This window comes from Zonotrichia leucophrys, chromosome 7 (assembly GCF_028769735.1).
Source record: "Zonotrichia leucophrys gambelii isolate GWCS_2022_RI chromosome 7, RI_Zleu_2.0, whole genome shotgun sequence".
Classification (NCBI taxonomy): domain Eukaryota; kingdom Metazoa; phylum Chordata; class Aves; order Passeriformes; family Passerellidae; genus Zonotrichia; species Zonotrichia leucophrys.
Window position 1 is genome coordinate 21395045 of NC_088177.1, and position 17595 is coordinate 21412639.

The 17595-nt window shown below is 41.7% G+C and overlaps 1 protein-coding gene across 8 annotated transcripts in view; it reads left to right on the forward strand.

Annotated features, from left to right (window-relative positions):
- The window catches only part of PIKFYVE (phosphoinositide kinase, FYVE-type zinc finger containing), a 63584-nt gene that overhangs the window by 659 nt on the left and 45330 nt on the right, over window positions 1-17595 (forward strand). For 5 of the 8 annotated variants that reach the window (XM_064717697.1, XM_064717696.1, XM_064717699.1 and 2 more), the window contains exons 2-7: window positions 2592-2773; window positions 4248-4427; window positions 9599-9717; window positions 12403-12574; window positions 13266-13473; window positions 15846-15935. In XM_064717697.1, the coding sequence (XP_064573767.1) occupies window positions 2602-2773; window positions 4248-4427; window positions 9599-9717; window positions 12403-12574; window positions 13266-13473; window positions 15846-15935 (941 nt within the window). In that variant the 5' untranslated portion in view covers window positions 2592-2601. Of the gene's footprint in view, window positions 1-264; window positions 406-2591; window positions 2774-4247; window positions 4428-8735; window positions 8822-9598; window positions 9718-12402; window positions 12575-13265; window positions 13474-15845; window positions 15936-17595 lie in introns of those variants that run through there. The other 3 variants (XM_064717702.1, XM_064717698.1, XM_064717704.1) reach the window with 3 other exon arrangements.

The window sequence follows — 17595 nt, forward strand, 5'->3', positions numbered from 1 at the left end:
CCGGGCCGGCCCCTGGTAGCGGCCGGCGGCGGCTCTCCGGGGGTCGTTGCCCACCGCGTCCGCGCGTCCCGTCGCAGGTGATCTCCGGGTCTGCCGCCCCAGGCGGGGGAAGGCGGCGGTGTCCCCTTCGCGGAGGGCAGAGCGGAGCAGCTGTCCCCTGCGCCGAGGTTGGAGGGGAAGCGTGTCAGTCACGCAGCTGTGTCCGAATTGCGGGTGGCTTTGCGCCGGGGTGCGCTATCCGGGTGCCCGGCAGTATGTGTGTAGGAAGGAGGGGCCGTGTCCGTCTGGCTCTGAGTCGCTCCGGACAGCTCTGTGGGACGCGGGATGTTCCGGCCCTGCTCTGCAGGAACAGCAGTGGTGGGGAGGGAGCTCACGGCCACCCTCGCACTCCGTGTTTTATCGGTGGTGAGTTGGTGATTGTTGAAGCTGCAGCTTCGAGGGGGTTTAGATACATTCCCCGTGACTGTTGGTGAGGATCCTGTGAGGAATGTACTCTGGTTTTCTGCTCGTTGACCGATAGGAGTGACTATTGGTTTCTTGTGGTGGGAGCGGGGAGTATTTTCCCTTTAGTGGGACTGCTAAAGCATAGAAAGGCTGGTAGATTCCATAGCTAGTGTGTTGTACAGCACAGAAAATCTAGGTGTTTCTGGGGCTAATGTTAGGTATAATGCTGTTCTTCTTAATAGTTGTAATTAGACCAATATTGCTGTGACAGAAGCAGTTATTATGGTTTTTTCCCCCTCGAAACACAAGTTTTTCTAATAGCACACACACACATGTATATATATATATACACACACATATATATATATACATATTTAATGCACATTCAGAGACTTGCTTGTAACTCTTATCTTGCCAGGCTATAGTCAGTTGCTGAAATATGAACATAGTTTCCTACAAAACTGACTTCATAGTGGGATCTTTAATGTGGTACTGTGTGTGAAGGTACACCCTTGTTGTATGTTCAGCATTTAAAAAGCAAACTATTAGTTCCCTTAAGACTGAAGAAACAATTCCAAATTTACCTGAAGAGTGTGTTTCAAGGAAAATGTTCCATGAACTCTGGTGTTTAAATACATTCAAATCACCTGTTTGAATAATACTGGTGAAATGAACAACAAAACAACATACCCTGATTGAGTGGTATGTGGAAGACTGAGACTCAGCCTTACATAAAGAATCTGAACAAAGTTTCTCTTGAAACTTAGTAAATGATGTCTGTCTGCTCTCTTGTAAATGATGCCTCTCTGCTTTCTTTCCTGAGGACATGTGAATAGCAAAAGAAACTGAGCTGAAGTACAGAGCAGCAAGCAGAAGTCCACTGAGCAGTCATGTGAATGACTTGCACATACATCTTTTTGGTATTCTTTGTAGGAGAAGTCCAACTTTGCCACATGAGCTGCTTGTCAGCACTTTCAGTGTCACCTGGTGATCATGATGATTTTCTCTGGACTGCACAAATTTCTTGCAGGGTGGCTTCTTGGAACTTGGAAGAAAATATTCTAGTGAGCAATACATGCCTGAAAGTTCTAGGGAACAATTGTGGGAACTGGAAATTGTTATGTCGTGAAGAAGTGGCTGTCAGCTGCTAAGCAGGTAGCAGGTTCATAAGGGGTTTTGATCCTTGGCACAGGTAAAAATCAGCCATTGCTCATAGGCTCCATCAGCTCAGCTGCCTGTGTTCCTACTCTCAAACATTTCACTAAATCTTTCTTAAACAAAGATGAAGTTAGTAAACACCTTAGCCCAGCAGGCTAGAAATGCAGGCTGAGTGAGGTGTTGTGAAAGAAATGGGGTGTCTGATCAGCTTAAAGAGTGTGGGCTGGGGAAGAGTATGACTTTTGGCTGTATGGCAGCTTTGGTACACAGAAAATAGGGTTTACAAGTATGGCTTCTTCTAATACAGAAAGTGGTTTGGGGTTTTTGCTTGTTTTTCCTAAATGGAGCTGCTCCTGAAAATGAGGATGTTTGAAGGTGTTAGATTTGACAACAAGTAAACCACAGTTTGAGTTGCTTCCCTGGTAACCTGCACAAGGGCCTGTTTTGTAATGCAGAGGGGAGGGAAGCAGTTTCCTACCAAAATTAATCTTTCAGTCCTGTTCTTGTTTGTAGTTCATTCTACTTCTCACTCTGAAGTTAACCTGGCCAAACAACAAGTCTGCCTTATGCTTGCTCAGGCATGCCTGTTTTCAGTTTGTTACAAGAGCTGCAGAACTCACATTAGGAGAAAAGCTGTCACGGTTAAAACTTCATTTTGGTATGCCTGCAGAGTCTCCATTTGACAACTTCAAGTTCTCATAAACCTCTGCTGCAGTGTGTCATCAGTGTAGTGGTTGTTTATTTTGTTGCTCTGGCTGTTTAAGTAGGCACTCTGCATTACACTCTGCAGAGGTGCTGCTCTCTGTCAGTGGCTGGGCAGGGGGCATGGGCTCTTTTGGCATTCTTGGTCTGTGCTAATAGTAGCTGCCTGTGGTCAGTTGGGTGAATGTCTGTCCTCTGGGATCCAATGAGATATCTCCTGCTCAGAAGGCTGAGGAGGTTCTGTCTCACCCTCCCTTGTGTAATGTGTGCTGCTGACCTCTTTCCAGGGCACCTGAAATGGCTGCAGATGAGAAACGCTCTCCGACACTGGACTCTAGCAGTGACCTACCTCGTTCTCCCAGCAGCCCATCGCATCTCACTCACTTCAAACCCCTGACTCCTGACCAGGACGAGCCTCCCTTTAAATCAGCTTACAGCTCTTTTGTAAATCTCTTCCGTTTCAGCAAAGGTGGGTGCTGGGGGATGTGTGGCCATGGCTTGTGCCTGCTGTTTGCTGCTTGTAAAAACACCTTTGAACAGAGAAGCATAATGTCAAAGGGCTGATGTCAGCTCTTTTGTGAGAGATGTTGCATCTGGCTTTTGGGTGGTGTAGGAGAGCTTTATTAGGAAAGATAGCCAGTGTCTTGCAGCTGGAAATCTGTAGCTGCCCATGAAGGTCTAAGACAAGCCAGTTAGCAGGTACTATTGTATAGATTCTTAGCTTGACATCAGAATTTCCTTTGCCTGTATGATTTTTTTTTCTGGGCTGAAAGTAGGAGTAACCCTCTGCCAGCCTGCATGAGCAAAATGTGTGCTTGTCCTTCCAGTGCAAGTTCTTACTTCAGACTTCATCCACCTCTCACCTTCCTGTGCATCTCACACCTGCAGCTGGGTGACAGCTGACCTGCAATAAAGCAGGAAGTCCACACTTAATTTGCATGGCTTAGGTGTTCCCCATCAAGAAGTCTGAAGTGTTGTGAAAGTTTTGTATGTTAAAAAATATTACATGAGTTTGGCCTTTGTGCTGCATGTGTCATTAAATATGTTCTCAGTGGGCAAACTCTGAAAGAACTGTGCGAGTTCCTTTTTGTTTCAAAGAAAGATCCTGCTAAGAATGGTGAATGAAAGCATCTGGATTTTGTGCAAAGTCTCTGTATCCCTTTACTGGAGATGGCACACTGGTCAGCTGCTTTTGTTTAGTCTGTTCGTTATCCAGCTTTGTTAAGCATACTTCAGCAATGTTTGAGCTGGGGGAAAAGAGCCAAACAGCTTTTTGTGTAACTGATCTGTTCAGGCTTTTCTTATGCAGAATGAAAAATAATTACTTGGTATGACTCCTATTAGTTTGCATACTAGAGTGGCATCTGTCATTGCTAATTTATTGAAAGTAGCATAAAATGTGGTCAATATTGGCTTCACTTGTTTTGTTCTGACAAAAGTAGCTGGAGTCAGCAATGTCTTTTGGTAAGTGAATGAGAAAACAACCTTGAAACAACACATGAAATGTGCATCTTACTGGAATCAATGAGAACCTGTCTATACTTGATCTGCTGATGGAAATTAAAGGCTGTGGTAACTTTACTGTGACCTCAGTACTGACTTGTAAAGTAACTGAAATTCTCTTTTCAAGGCAGAAGCTGATAGTCAAGTGTAACTATTCTATTTTGCAAGAATAATTCACATTTGGATTCATGAATAATCTACTAGGGTTTTTTTGACACTTTTCACATTAGAGAATTTCTGAAATAGCCTGAGCCTTGAAGACAGCCTACTGTCCTGTTTCTATGATATGTATAGTACTTTTAAAACCAAAAAATCATTTGTTTTGTTTAATTATGATCTAAAAACTATTTTGTGAGAGTTTTTTAACCCTAGCTCTGCATGTACTACTGGTTTTCTTTATCATGTCTGAACAGGGGTTTCTTGCTTTTTGTCAACTCTAGATGATGGGAGGCTTTCATCCCCAGCAGAGAGAGCAGAGGCAGGACAGAGTGATCCACAAGCATTGAGTGGTGGCTGGTCCAGTCCTCAGCATCCCACGAGGGCTCAGTCTCTGAGATCACCAATCCCTTACAAAAAGCAACTGAGTGGTGAGCTGCAAAGAAGATCTTCTGCACCTCTAGGTAATTTCAGCTCTTTGTTCTATAAGACAATGTTGCACCAGCCAGGATGCTTCAGGGGGAGGTGGAAGGATGTGAGCACAGGCTCACTGAGTGTCTAGATTCATAGCAGAATTTAGTATCAGGCTATGCTGCTTCTCTTAGTGAGATTGCACTTTAACCTCATAACCCTCCACCCTTCTTGGTGTTCCAGCAAGATAACTTCTTGTTGGGGCTCTGCTCTTTTAATTGGAAAACAGTCTGGAACAGAAGAGGCTGCCAAAACACATCTAGTGTTTTAAAGTCACCTGAACTTTGATCCTGAACATTTCTGCTTTGTCTCAAGACACTACAGTTTCTTAACATCAACATGCTACCTCTTACTTTAATGCTTAGTCGGGATGGATTTGGTGTTTGGGTCTTCAAGGGAGTTGTAAATGAAAGGTTTTGCTTGTAGTTGTTTTAAGAAGAATTGAATAGGAGGTTGTGCTTAAGATTTTTTATTTTTTTCAATCCTGCCTAAACTATTGCCAGATTCTGTACTGAATCTTTTAGCTGGTATGTGGATTGATTGTAATTTCAAAGGTGCAGCTGTGTAATGGCTTTATGAAGATGTGAAAGAGCTAGGAAGTTGATTACAGGGGTCCCTCTTGAGATCTGACTGGTTACTGTTGGCTATTGATGATAGCCTTGAGGAAACTGCTAAACTGGGTAACAATCTTGTGCAAGGCAGTGTTTCCAAGAGTGTGGTACCTCGTGCAAACAAATCAGATCCTTTCCTAAATGTTGTTAATGTGTATGGGATTTTCAGAAAGATGGGTAGTTTTGGTAGCCAGGCAAAAGTCTAGTACAGAGAACTAGCATTTTTACCTGTCATTGCATGCTTAGTTAAACATGTTCTTCATCTTCCTCCTTGCCCTCTAGTAGTATTTGATCTTTTTAGTTGTACTTCCAGTGAACCAACTAAGGAGGTTAACTAATTTATTTATTTGGGGGTTTTGTTTTGTTTGCTTGGGCTCTTTCTTAAAGCATTTTCTCAAATGTCTCAAGAGCAGACGTATGCTCTTGGTTGATAAGCCAATTTGTTTTACTTGGTACCTCTTGTAAATCTCTTGGAAATTGCCTGGGGATTAGATGTTAGAAACCTTCAGGTGAAGTATGTTGTTTGATACTCAGAAGGCAGAAGTAATCTTGCTGTTTGACTTCCTCTGGGATTAGGCAGCCAGGGAATAAGATTTAGTTTAAGGAGTGTGGGAGGAACTGTTTCTGTATTATTCCAGCTCTTTTTCAGGACCTCCTTTCATATCTCTGGGTTTGGATGCAAATATCTTAGAAAAATGTCACAATGAATTAGCCTGAAAAGAAGTAAAGTTAGGACAAGCAGGAAGTGCTGCTCATTTTTTGAAGAGATTTCTGTGGTACCTTGTGCTGAGCAGCCTGACTTGCTGTTGAGTATTTTCTCCCAAACAACCTTGGTGCTGTAACAAACATGGGCTCTGTGTCACATGTAAAAGTGTACTTGATTAGTGAGAAGGTTTGGGGGAGTGTTTTAGGCCATCTCACTTTGTTTGAAGAGGGGAAAAAGTACTTGCACTTTCCTTCTCTAAAAGTCAGGCATTGGGTTTTTTGGAGCAAACTTTAGAAAATTCTTTTTCTTTCCTTTTTTGACCTTAAGTAGTTCTCAGTCCGTAGGTCTTTGAGGATTGTCTTTGAGTAACAGAGAATTTTATTTCTGCTATTGCAGCTGATGCTGGCCTGCACAAATAATCTTAGAAATTATTATCTTATCTAAATGGTGAAAAGCAGGAAAATAAGTGATGGGATTTACTTAAACATCCAGATTGGTAAATTGGTTCACCCACTGACTTCAGTGACAGAGAGGTGTCTAACTGAGTTAAGTTTTCTTGTAGCCCTGTGTCCACAGGCCTGTAAATGTCTCTCTAGGCTTTGCCATTACTTAGATACTTAATAACATGGGCAAGTGTAGGCAGGAAAATATGTAAGCACTTCACAAAGGTCTCTCTAGCCTACTTAAATAATGTATCAAGTTAAGCAAACTGAAAGGAGTAAATAAATAAATAAAACTTTGCTTCTGGTGTCTCTAAATAGTGATGAAATGAAATTGCTCCTGAAGATGCTGACCCTCACCCCTCATCTGCCCACTAGCTTGTAGTGTCTGTGCAGCACATCTCATTGCTTGGGGCCTGTGCTGCCTGACAGCTGCAAGTGCAGAACAGCATGGAGGGATGGTGGGTGCTGGAGGACACTGTCTGGCAGCAGTTATGTAGAGTTCAGTTCTGTGCTTCCCTTCAGCTCTGCTTACACCAAAACGTTGTAATAGCTCCTTACTGGCTTATGTGAAAATAGGAGGAGCATTGGATGCCTGGCTTGTGTCAGAGATGCTCTGAGGGTTGTGTGGCTGAAGAGCCAGTGCTGAGACTCTGCAATGGCTCCTGTGGCCTCTCTCTTGGGTAGTCTGTTGCATCTTTGTGTGCTGGTTGTGTTGGACTGCATGTGCTGTGCTGTCAGATGAGGGCTTTCAAGGTGCTGGATTGAACCAAAACAGTCCAACACTGAGACTATTGTCACTGAGATAATGTCACAGCTTGCAAATCCTGTTTAAGGAGACCTGGAAATGCTGACTGCTGCAGAGGGAGCATGGGTAGTAAAAGCACTTCTAGCTTGTTACGCTGTCATGCAGGATAATGCTGTTAATGCTAGACAATTGTAGCAGACTGGCAGTGATAGGGAGTGGCAAAGGAGCTCAGCAGGAGCCAAGGAATGGCCAGTGATCATATAGGGGAAGAAGGCCTGAGGAAAGCATGTTGTTCTTACTGGAAACCACTGTGGAGCGTGAATTACTACCACAGCATCTTTTCTAATCAAAAAGATTTTGGAACATGAAAATGCGTGCTATAAAATGAAGTTAAGGGCAGTACTTTTTATGGCAGTGATTTGAGGAAGATGTGATGTTTGAACTGTGAAATTGAAATTGAATATGAAATTTTATGCTGTGGCAGCAAGTAATTAGAAAGCAATTTGTGTTGCTTCATATTAGCAAAACTAGTATCTCTGGCAGGGCTGTTTTTTAATTGTTGAAACTGTGTGAATCTCTACCTTTTGTGTAGTTCAGTATGGTCACTTCTCTTACAAACTGAAACTATAGGTTGCAACAGGGTAGTTCTTGTGGTGTTTTTGTTTTGTCATTTACTGTAAAATGAATGCTAAAATACTGTAGAGTCATGAAACTCTGTGAAAACATATTTCTATTCTTTAGAGGTTTTTTCTTGGGTTTTACCAAGGAGCAGCAACCATAAATGCATATAGGAAGGATTATGTTTACTGTTGAAATAAGTTAACTGTATTTTAGCTGTAGAAATTAATTTTTAACTTATAATAATGCGGTTTTGATCAGGGGTAAGAGTTAACCTAAGATTGATACCTGGGAATTCTTTTTGAAGGATGGTGTTTTAGACAGTGTTTCCTTTACTGCAGGAATGTTCACATCTTACTCTCTTGCTGTACAGTGTTTTTCCTCAGAAAGGGAGAAATCTCGTTATTGAGAAGGAAAAGAACCAGCTGAATTTTAATCTGGGAATCAGTCAGTTTCTCTAGTATAAACAGGTTGGCCATGTGCTGCTACTGCTGATGGCACACTTTTTCTCACGTGGGTGACATCGTTCTGACATTGTTTTATGGAACAGAGGAAAGGGCATTTAACTAACAAGAATTAATGTGGAGTTACTTGTGGCATTTCCTCAGTGCTGTGTATGTTTGTTTTTGGAATTCACTTGCCTGGCCAGATTTATTGGTAGTTAGGCAGTAGATCTGATAATTCTTTGAATTGGAGGTAACATTCCTGGAAAGGAGATACTCTTGAATTCGGAGGAAGTACCAGGAAGTAAACACAGCACAGATCTTGTGATAGAAGTAAGGAGGAGCCAGAGGTTTCTCTGGTATTAGCAATGTCTTCCTGAAATACGAAGGTCCCCTTAATCACCCTAAAATACTGAACTTTGTACTGCCCAAAAGTCTGTTTGATTTTTAAAAAGAAATCCATTCCAAGTGGCCAGTTACAGAAACGGGTTTCTTTACTTATAAAGGAAAATGTGCATTCTTTGTTGTACATAGCAGCAAAACGTGGGCTGATTGACTAAGAATACCTCCTGAGAAGCTGCAGAGGAGGCATGGAATCGCACAGTTTGAGTCCCGTCAAGGGAGGGCTTTGCTCTGCAGCACACGGAGCAGCAGCACAGCTGTCAGTGCACAGCAACAGTTAACGGGCTTCAGGCAGAGCTGTCAGCGTTCTGCTGACATCAGGGACAGCTCAGGCTGTAAACAGGGAGCAGCCATGTCTGCTCTTCCTGTGCTGGGGCAAGCTGAATAAAACACTGGTCAGATGGAGAGCAACGAAGCTGGTAAGAAACTTTATTTAAACTATTCAGAAAGTTATTGATCCAGGAAAGAGACTCTGAAAATGTTTAAGTGTTTAGGTAAATAGAGAGCTGTGATTTCAAATCTTCTTGGAGAGAAGGAGCCTATTTGTCATTTGTTCAGCAATGATTCAAAGTAACAGAAATTAACTGCATTGTATTTTTATTCAGGAAGTCTCTTTGCTATAGTTAATCAAGAATGACTGTACAAATTCTCAACAACCTGTTGTTTTTGTTAGGAAAAAACCAAACAAAACAAAAAAACCCCAAACCTCTTGAAAATGTGAACTTCTGAATTACTGTTTTTAATAGGAACTGAGCAATAGAGTCCTGATTTTTTTGCTGTAGTAATTTTTAAATAAGTTCAGGTCGAAGCATTTACTTCTACTACTCCTAGAATGAGTGTGTGTATTGTAGCAATTATTTTGCAAGTATCCTAGAGGGCATTTTAAAAATGAGAGCTCAGTGCTTTGTAACAGACTACTACAAGCTTCATCTAGTAGGTTGAAAATCACTTCTTTGAAAGATGTTTTCATTCTCAGAGAACTTAAATGGCTTCTTGTAAACACAGAGGGTGGTATTTAAAATGTCAGTCGCAGCAAACTGTCTGGCATCAAGGGCAAGGAGCCATAAACGTTGTAACTTTGTACAATGTATCTATATGTGAATGTTTTTCTCTCTGATGGGGCTTTGTGTTGTGATGTGGGTGTTAATGTTGATGTATGGTGGAAGGAATGAATATTTCTCTCTCTTCCCTTCCAGACAATCGGAGGAAAGTAGAGCCACCCCTTGGAGGTCATGATCCTCGAACTGCAGTTCAGCTAAGAAGCCTCAGCACTGTTTTAAAACGCCTCAAAGAAATCATGGAGGGGAAGAGCCAGGTACTTCTTTAGAAGGATTTGTAGGCCAAATCATCTAGAAAATTAACTCTTTACTAGGCTTTTCTGAGCTCTTTTTTAGATACATCATGGGGATTTTTTTTTTCTGGATGTTTGAAGGATGAGCGAATAAACTCGAAAAGCATTGTGTGAATGCAGGGGAAACAATTTCATTTGATGCTGACTTTTGACTTGCCAAACATCTGTCATGCTGGGGAGGTGAATCATTGTGTTTACTTGGCTTCTTGTGCTTGGACCAGATGCTCTCTTTTTAGACTCCTTCCCACTTAAGTGTTGCCCAGTCTAGTGAAAAAAACCTCCTAATAGTTTTCTCCCCGGAAGACTAACCATGGACAGGTGAAACACATTAACTGTCACAAATAGTAATGAGAATTCTTGGAGTGGTTTCAATCTGCTACTTATTGTGGTACTGATTGGTCAGCAATATTTGCTTGAAAAGTGTGCCCTGTTAATTAATTTCAATTATAGACGAGAGTCTGGTGGTTGCTACTGACTTGCTGATTTCATCTCCATCTGCTGAGTTGGACCGTACCTTTAAGAAGAGGCTCTAGTTGAGGAAAGAATCCACACCTATTTATAAGTGAGGGTATAAATAGCTATGTCTGTGGGCAAGACATGAACAGGCAAAAGTACATTTGATTAAAAACTGGTAGAGGAAGGAAACAGCTTTTGGCTTGATAGCTTTTATAGGTAGACTTTGAGTAAACATACTTAGCTTCCCATGCTGTTCTGCTTGTAAGAATAATCTTGCTTTGATAGAAAGGCCAAGATTTTTGAGAGTGAAGCAGAAGCCTTTCATTGCAGTAAGCAGGGCATTGAGTATGCCCCTTACTAATATTTTGGTTTGTGGCAACTTCTGAAGGCCCTAGAGATTTTCAGATGTATTTGAAGCTACTGGAGGAGTGCTGAAACAGACAGGATACAGCAGTAAATGAATATCACCAGGTCTTCTGGAAACAGTCTGTTAGTTGTCAGCATGGTGACTTCTGTTAAAAAGGCAATGCATCACTGCCTTTGACTGCAGCCATGTTTTGCTTGAGACACTTCAGGCAGCAGTTTGTTCCTGCTGTGGACTTGGCCTGCCTCTACAGGAGACCTCTTTACTTTTTGTAGGAAGCTTGTGTCAGATTCTGGAAGGTGCTTTTCTAATGAGCCTCTACTGCTAAGGCATGCCAGACTTTGCTCTGAGCCCTCACTCATGGGCAAGAACAGCCTGCAAGGAGAGCAGAGAGTTGGGAGGTGTGACCAGCAGTGACTGGGTTTGTGGGCACAGTCACATGCAAGTGGGGCACAGCACTGGTGTCTGGAACAGCCTCTCTCTGTGGTAGATCCAGAGACCTGGTTTATCATACAGTGTTGCAACAAAAACTGTTATATGGCATCCCCTGCAGCTTTGCAGCCGTTCCTTGGCAAAGCTTTCCCTGCTTGAAGCTGAGTGTTTATCTTAAAGTTCTAGATTCTCTAAAACACTAGACTGCCTTGAGCAGTCTTCAGCTTCTTTCTATGTGGGTTTTCTTGCCTGCGGACAGCATGAAAGTGTTGTGTTGTTGATCATAACTGCTTTGGTCTCAAAATTGATGTAGCAGCTATGTCAAACTTTAGTGTGTGAATATCCAAAAATAAATCCCAATTTAAAATAAAACCCAATGGGTTTTTTTTGATTATGTGAAAACGAGAGGAGGGATCCCCTTTCTTTTGGGTGGTTGCTCTCTTCTGTGATTGTTTTGAGGTAATACTTGCAGCAGTTTCTCTTCCTAAGAAAAACCTGGAGTATTCAGTCCCTCTGAAAAGGCTTTTTGCCAGAACTGAACTCTTGCACAGGCAGGGCTGTCATGTGACCATTAGCAGTTGTGTCCATCCATGGGAGTTGCAGCTGGTGTGCTCAGAATCACAATTGAGAGTTTGTCTTCCTCTATAGCTTCTACAGCAATGGAAGTTTTAACTCTCTGTTTTTAAGATTATGTTTTTCCTGTGGCTATACCAATGCTTTCAATTAATATATGTTGTTGTCTGCTGAATGTGAATTTCAGTTTTCTTCACATAGCAGTTAACCTGGAATTTTAAAACAAAATCAATCTGAGATGGGCTTTTCCAACTGTGTACTGAAATGTTGAAAAATTAGATCAAATAATAAAACTTTTTACATGTATCTATAATCCTTTCAAAACATATCCCAATATTAGCTGTTGAAATGATCTTCTTGCAGTGATAATTTCTGATAACTTGATTTACTCCTAGATAACAGCTTCAACTGATATGTGGTGGGGTTTTTTTTCTTCCCCTTTTAAAACTCTGCTAGCTGAGGACCTCTCATGTGCTGGGGGCAAATGAGAGGCGAGGGCAACTGCTACTTCATATATTTGTTTATTTTTGACTTCTGTCTACATCCTATGGTAGTTTTATTCTGCTTTGCTTCCATTTTGGATCAAGGAGGCAAAGTCCTACTGGATTTATTCTCTTAATTCGGAGCTCTCAGCGTTCTGACTCCCTGTAAAACCACATGAAAAATCCTTTGTGTGCTTTTATGCAAGAGTGTGTGCACACGTGCACAGATATGTGGATATTAAATTTTCTTTTCCATAAGCATAGTCTACAAAGAGTCATGGAACTAGGCATGTTTTCTTATTTACAAAAGAAAAAGCTTTCATCTGCTGTCCTCTCTTGTAGGACAGTGACTTGAAGCAGTACTGGATGCCTGACAGCCAGTGCAAAGAATGTTACGACTGTAGTGAGAAATTCACCACTTTCCGAAGGAGGCACCACTGTCGACTTTGTGGGCAGATCTTTTGTAGTCGATGCTGCAATCAGGAAATCCCTGGAAAATTCATGGGCTACACAGGTAGGGTTTATTTACTGAGAAACAGAGCAGCCTTTATATGCTCAGCTCTGTTTGGTTTACTGCATCTGAGATCCTGACATCTTCTAGAAAATGCTGTACAGGTCTGTAGTGGGCCTAAAAACAAGAAAAAAGAATCACAGGACCTAATTCTACCAGTTTCTCTATGAAAGATGGTGGATTATGCCACGCCTGCTAGTTTTTACCACACTACAAAACAAATATGGCCGCAATTGAACAAGAGTGTGCAGTACAGTAAAGTATGCCTGAGGAAAAGCTGCTCTGAGTAACAGTAGTTTTAAAGTATGAGCCACATGTTTTAATTGAGGACTGGGGGAAAATCTTTCAAATACCAGTTACCAAATTCTAGACATCAGCTGGTGTGTCATATCTGACTGGCTGTTCTGCCATCATTCCAGTGGGCACGTGTGTTCTCCCTCCCTCTTCCTCTCCTTGTTTCTCTTCTCTCTCCTCTTTCACTGATCTTGTGTTTGGTATCATTTGCCTTGGAAAAACTCTCTGAGTGTGTAATTATCCAGGGTTTTGCCCTTTAAGAGAGTATGAGAATTAGACTTGCAAAGAGGTTTTGAAACAGAAAATCCTTCTGTTTCCGCCACTTTACACCTCTGATCCTGCAGGAACAGAGTTCTGTTTGTTCCTGTTAGCTCACACTCTCTGGTTCCCTTTTCCATAGGGGATCTCCGAGCCTGCACCTACTGCCGGAAAATAGCCTTAAGCTACGCGCACTCCACAGACAGCAACTCCATTGGGGAAGACTTGAACGCGCTGTCGGATTCTTCGTGCTCCGTGTCCGTGCTGGATCCCGGCGAGCCGCGCACGCCGGTGGGGAGCCGCAAAGCCAGCCGCAACATCTTCCTGGAGGAGGATCTCACCTGGCAAAGGTAAAGGCAGTGGCTGCATGCTGAGCTCTGCAATCTCAACTGTTCTCAGGCTGACAGCTGCCTAGACAAAAGCTGGTGGTTTCCACCTAGTAAACTTAGATTCCAGCTCCTGTAAAAATAATGTTATTCTGTGCTTGCTTGTAATATTCTTCCCTTCACGTTGAAATATGGAAACATTTTTAGTCAAGTTTTAATTTATTTGCAGTTCTTCCTTTATTGTACTGATTCAGTGATTCTGTACCAGTGACAGAGCAGGCTTTTGTATTCAGAATTTAAAAAAACAGAACCAAAGTCACACCATCTAACCACCACTGTATTGAGAGACAAGTCAATGTAACACTGGTGCTTTACCTGTCATGTTTCAAACTGGGCAAGAGAATGTAAGAAATGCTCTCTGTGTAGGTAAAAGTGATGGAAGTAACCACCTGTTGCAGATGAAGTGGGATTGAAAGGACAGTAGAGAGGACCTATAAAGATCCTCCAATCTCCTTTCAAAGTATATTTATTCCTATTGGTCTCAAATGAGGGAATCTTTATTTTTGGACCATGAGTAAAAGAACACTGTATTTCTCAAGTGCTATGCAAGTTATTTTCAGAATACCTTGATTTAATTTAGTGTTGTGAGGAAGAAGAAATAGTCAGATATGGTATTTGTGCTCATTTCCCTAAAACAGAAGAACAGGCAGATGTGAAACTACTGAGGAGGTCTTGAGTCAGAACCCTTATTTATCTGAGTGGTAGTGCCAGTGACATATGCCCCATAGCAGCTCTTCTGATGGTATTTAAAAGAAAACCTGTCAAACCATTTACTATCTTCAGAAAATGCCCTGGCTCTTGCTTTGCATGTTGCTTTTCAGAATATGATGCTTCTGTCTGGAAGCATTTAAATTATCAGGTTTAGGCCTAAATAAATAAAAGTACTTCTGGTTTAATGTTATGGTCATTTAAAGTGTAAATGTAACAATGCATGAGATAAATACTACCAAATTTTGAATTGGGAAATAAGTAGATGGTCTCAGAATCTTCTCTTCAAATGTACAAAATACTAAAGGTATTGTTAGTTTTGTCTTTGGATGTGTTGTTAGTCCCTTTATAACAACAGTTCAGCAGCCTGTAGACATGAGCATGTAAAGAGAGAATCTTTATTTGTAGCACTCAAAATAATCCCTATTGTTGGAAGACTCATAACTCATAACACAAGATATGAGAGACACTGAGTAAATGTGGACCTCTTTTATGTGTGAGAGGAAGAGAGATTTGGGATTAGGTGGTTTATTGTTGCTTTAGCAGGATTAACATTTTCATCAGTGCTTGTTGCACTTTGCAGTGGGTTACAGTGCTTTTCTTAAATACTGTTTGGTAAGTTCCTGATTGACCTTAAGATATTTAAATTCAAGATATTGAATTTAAATGGTGCCACAATGGGAACTGGCAACTCACAACTTCATAATGGAGCAGAGGTTGTATTCTAACAGTGGCTTCTGCATGAGAAGTGGTTTGTTTCAAAAGAAAGCCTGGCAGTTGTCTCTTTCCAAAATAATGTATCTGAGATAAGATGCTGCAAAGCAGTGAGAAAAGCATTTGGGGAGACTGATGGTGCATGTACTTGTCAGACGTGGCTCTGCTCTTTGAACAGGTGGAACACAGAGTTCCTGCTTTAACTAATTTGAAGGGCCATGTTGTTTTAAGGTGAGGGAGTGGTGTACTCTGGGTAAATACAGCTACTCAGGCAAAGCTGCATTGCTTACAGTTTCTCATGAAGCGCATTTATCACGCTAGGAGCATTTATTGTGCTAGAGCACAGCAGGGTGGCTGAATCAGTTGGCCTGTAGTGGCTTAGGTCTGATACAGTTTTGCCAACAGGAATTTTTTTAGATAGTGCTTGAACATCTGCTGTCCTTCCTCTTGGGGTGGAAACAGAACGAGTGCTAAGGTGGTTGGGATCAGGTTAAACAATTACAGAAGGTTGTCAGGCTGTCTTGGCAAAAGCTCTCTAGCAGTAGCTATGGGTAGCATTGCTTGGATGGTATACTGGGGAGATTTAGTGCCAAAGTATCTATTAGCAACCTGTAGGAAAGGAAGATGTGTAAGAAAGGGAAATAAGGGAAGCAGGTGGGAAGGCAGGATAATGCAGGAAGTAGGAATAGTCTGTATTGTTCAAGAGTTAAGTTTGGAAGAAGACAGGAGCACTGTCTTCCACATACCTTTGGCCTACAGATGGGGAAAGCTCTCTCTGTTCCCTTGCTGGTTTAACAATCATGGGTGTGAGTGAGAGGTAGCATGACAATTAGCTGTGCTTTAATTACAGTTGTTCTGATATGCTGGATGTCACAGATATCTCAAACATCTCTACCATGCTCCTTTCCCTGCAGTTTGATTCACCCAGACTCTTCAGCTACCACGTTGTCTGCACGCCTTGGGTCTGTCCAGGAGGATGCAGGGAAGTCACCGGCTAGAAACAGGTAAACTAATAATTTCTGAGTATTTTCTGTTCTGGATGCACTCCTAGTATACTTGTTGCTGTAATGCCTGGGTTTCCAGGCTCATTTTTACTGAAAGTGCTGTTTCATGTCTAAGATGGGACATCTCACTGCCCATATGGAGTGGTAAGGAAGAACCATCTGTGTACCTATTCACGTTAACAAATGTACTGCTTCTGAGGGCCTGTAGTTTGCTGCTGACTTGGTCAACCAGGAGTGGTGGTGAAGAGGACAGGAGGGGAAGGAAATGGCTAAGAAAAGTACAGTTCTGAGAAAGCTGAAGAAAAGGGAGTAACACATACTTGGTGATGGGAGACACAAAGACTCAGGTCAAGGAGGAGCAGAGATGTAGTTTTTGTTTGTTTGTGAGCATCTCCATCTGCTTCCTTTGCTCTTCCATTAAGGATAATCTTGTTTAAATTACCAAGCTTCCTCAGGCTAAAATCCCTTCATAGATCTTTATGCAAGAGTGTTGGGATGAACTTGAAAGTGTTAATGAGAGCTTTAGTGTAATTTGTGAGTACTTGAGCTTAATCCCACTAAATAGGCTGGTATTAGAAGTACAAGTAGCTCCCACTTCACAGTGCTTCTGCTATGGTGCTGGTTGCAATGCTTCCCTTATGGTTAAATTAAGGAAATGAAGGTAAGGCAGAGAGGTGAGGAACAGAGCAAAGATAATCCAGATTTCAAAACTGGAATTGGGACATTCAGTGATTTCTTTGCATTGGTATTAGAGGAATACATCATGTTTAGCAGTTTGGAAGGATCTTGTAAGACCAGTGAAGAAGTTGAGAAGGATGCTGGGTGTGCCTTTTGGAGAGTGGTCTGCTTGCAGCCTTTATCCTTCTGGGTGATGGGAATGGTTAGGAGGAGATGCACACTGACTGTACATCTGAGACCCAAAGATCTCACCCCGGGGGGAGTAAAATACTGGTGAATAAATGAGTACCAAAAATAAATATTGGGCAAACATGGCAAGGAGTCCAGAATTAAAAGTGCAATGCTAAATAACTGCTGCAACGTCAAGAAATGTCTGAAACCTTGAGGATGGTCTCCTGCTTCCTTCTTGACTATACCCCTATTTTAAAAGGCTTTTGCTGTTTGCTCAAATATGTACTAGTAGGATGGTTCTAATCTTGATCTGGCAGGCCCAGATTGCTTATTCAAGTGAAATTTTAACTTTGGCTGTTCACCAAAAGTACTCGTTTGTTTGGACACGTGTAATGATGAGATATAATGTATCTCTGTTAAAAATTCTGAACCTTTGGAAAACAAGCTGCTGGCTTTGGGTTAAGTGATGTTAGTCTTTAGATCTTGTCAAAGCAGCTGTAGCCATTTCTTTGACAGAAGCTTTACTATTCCTCTTTCTAGAGGAAATGAAGCAGAAAATATGCAGGTTGAGTACATTTAGAGGCAGGTAACACATATTGCTATTTGTTTTCTCTGTGGGTGGGAAATGTGTTATTTGTTCTCAATCTTGGTTTTTATGACGGAGGGGAAAACCCCAGCAGAACAGTCCAATGTTGCAAGCAGGGTTCAAACTGCAGGCCCTTCTAAAGGATAAACATTTCCATGGCAAAATCTCCCTCTCTGTTTTTAAAAAACATATATATAATAAAGGCCTCGCTATAATTGATGATGA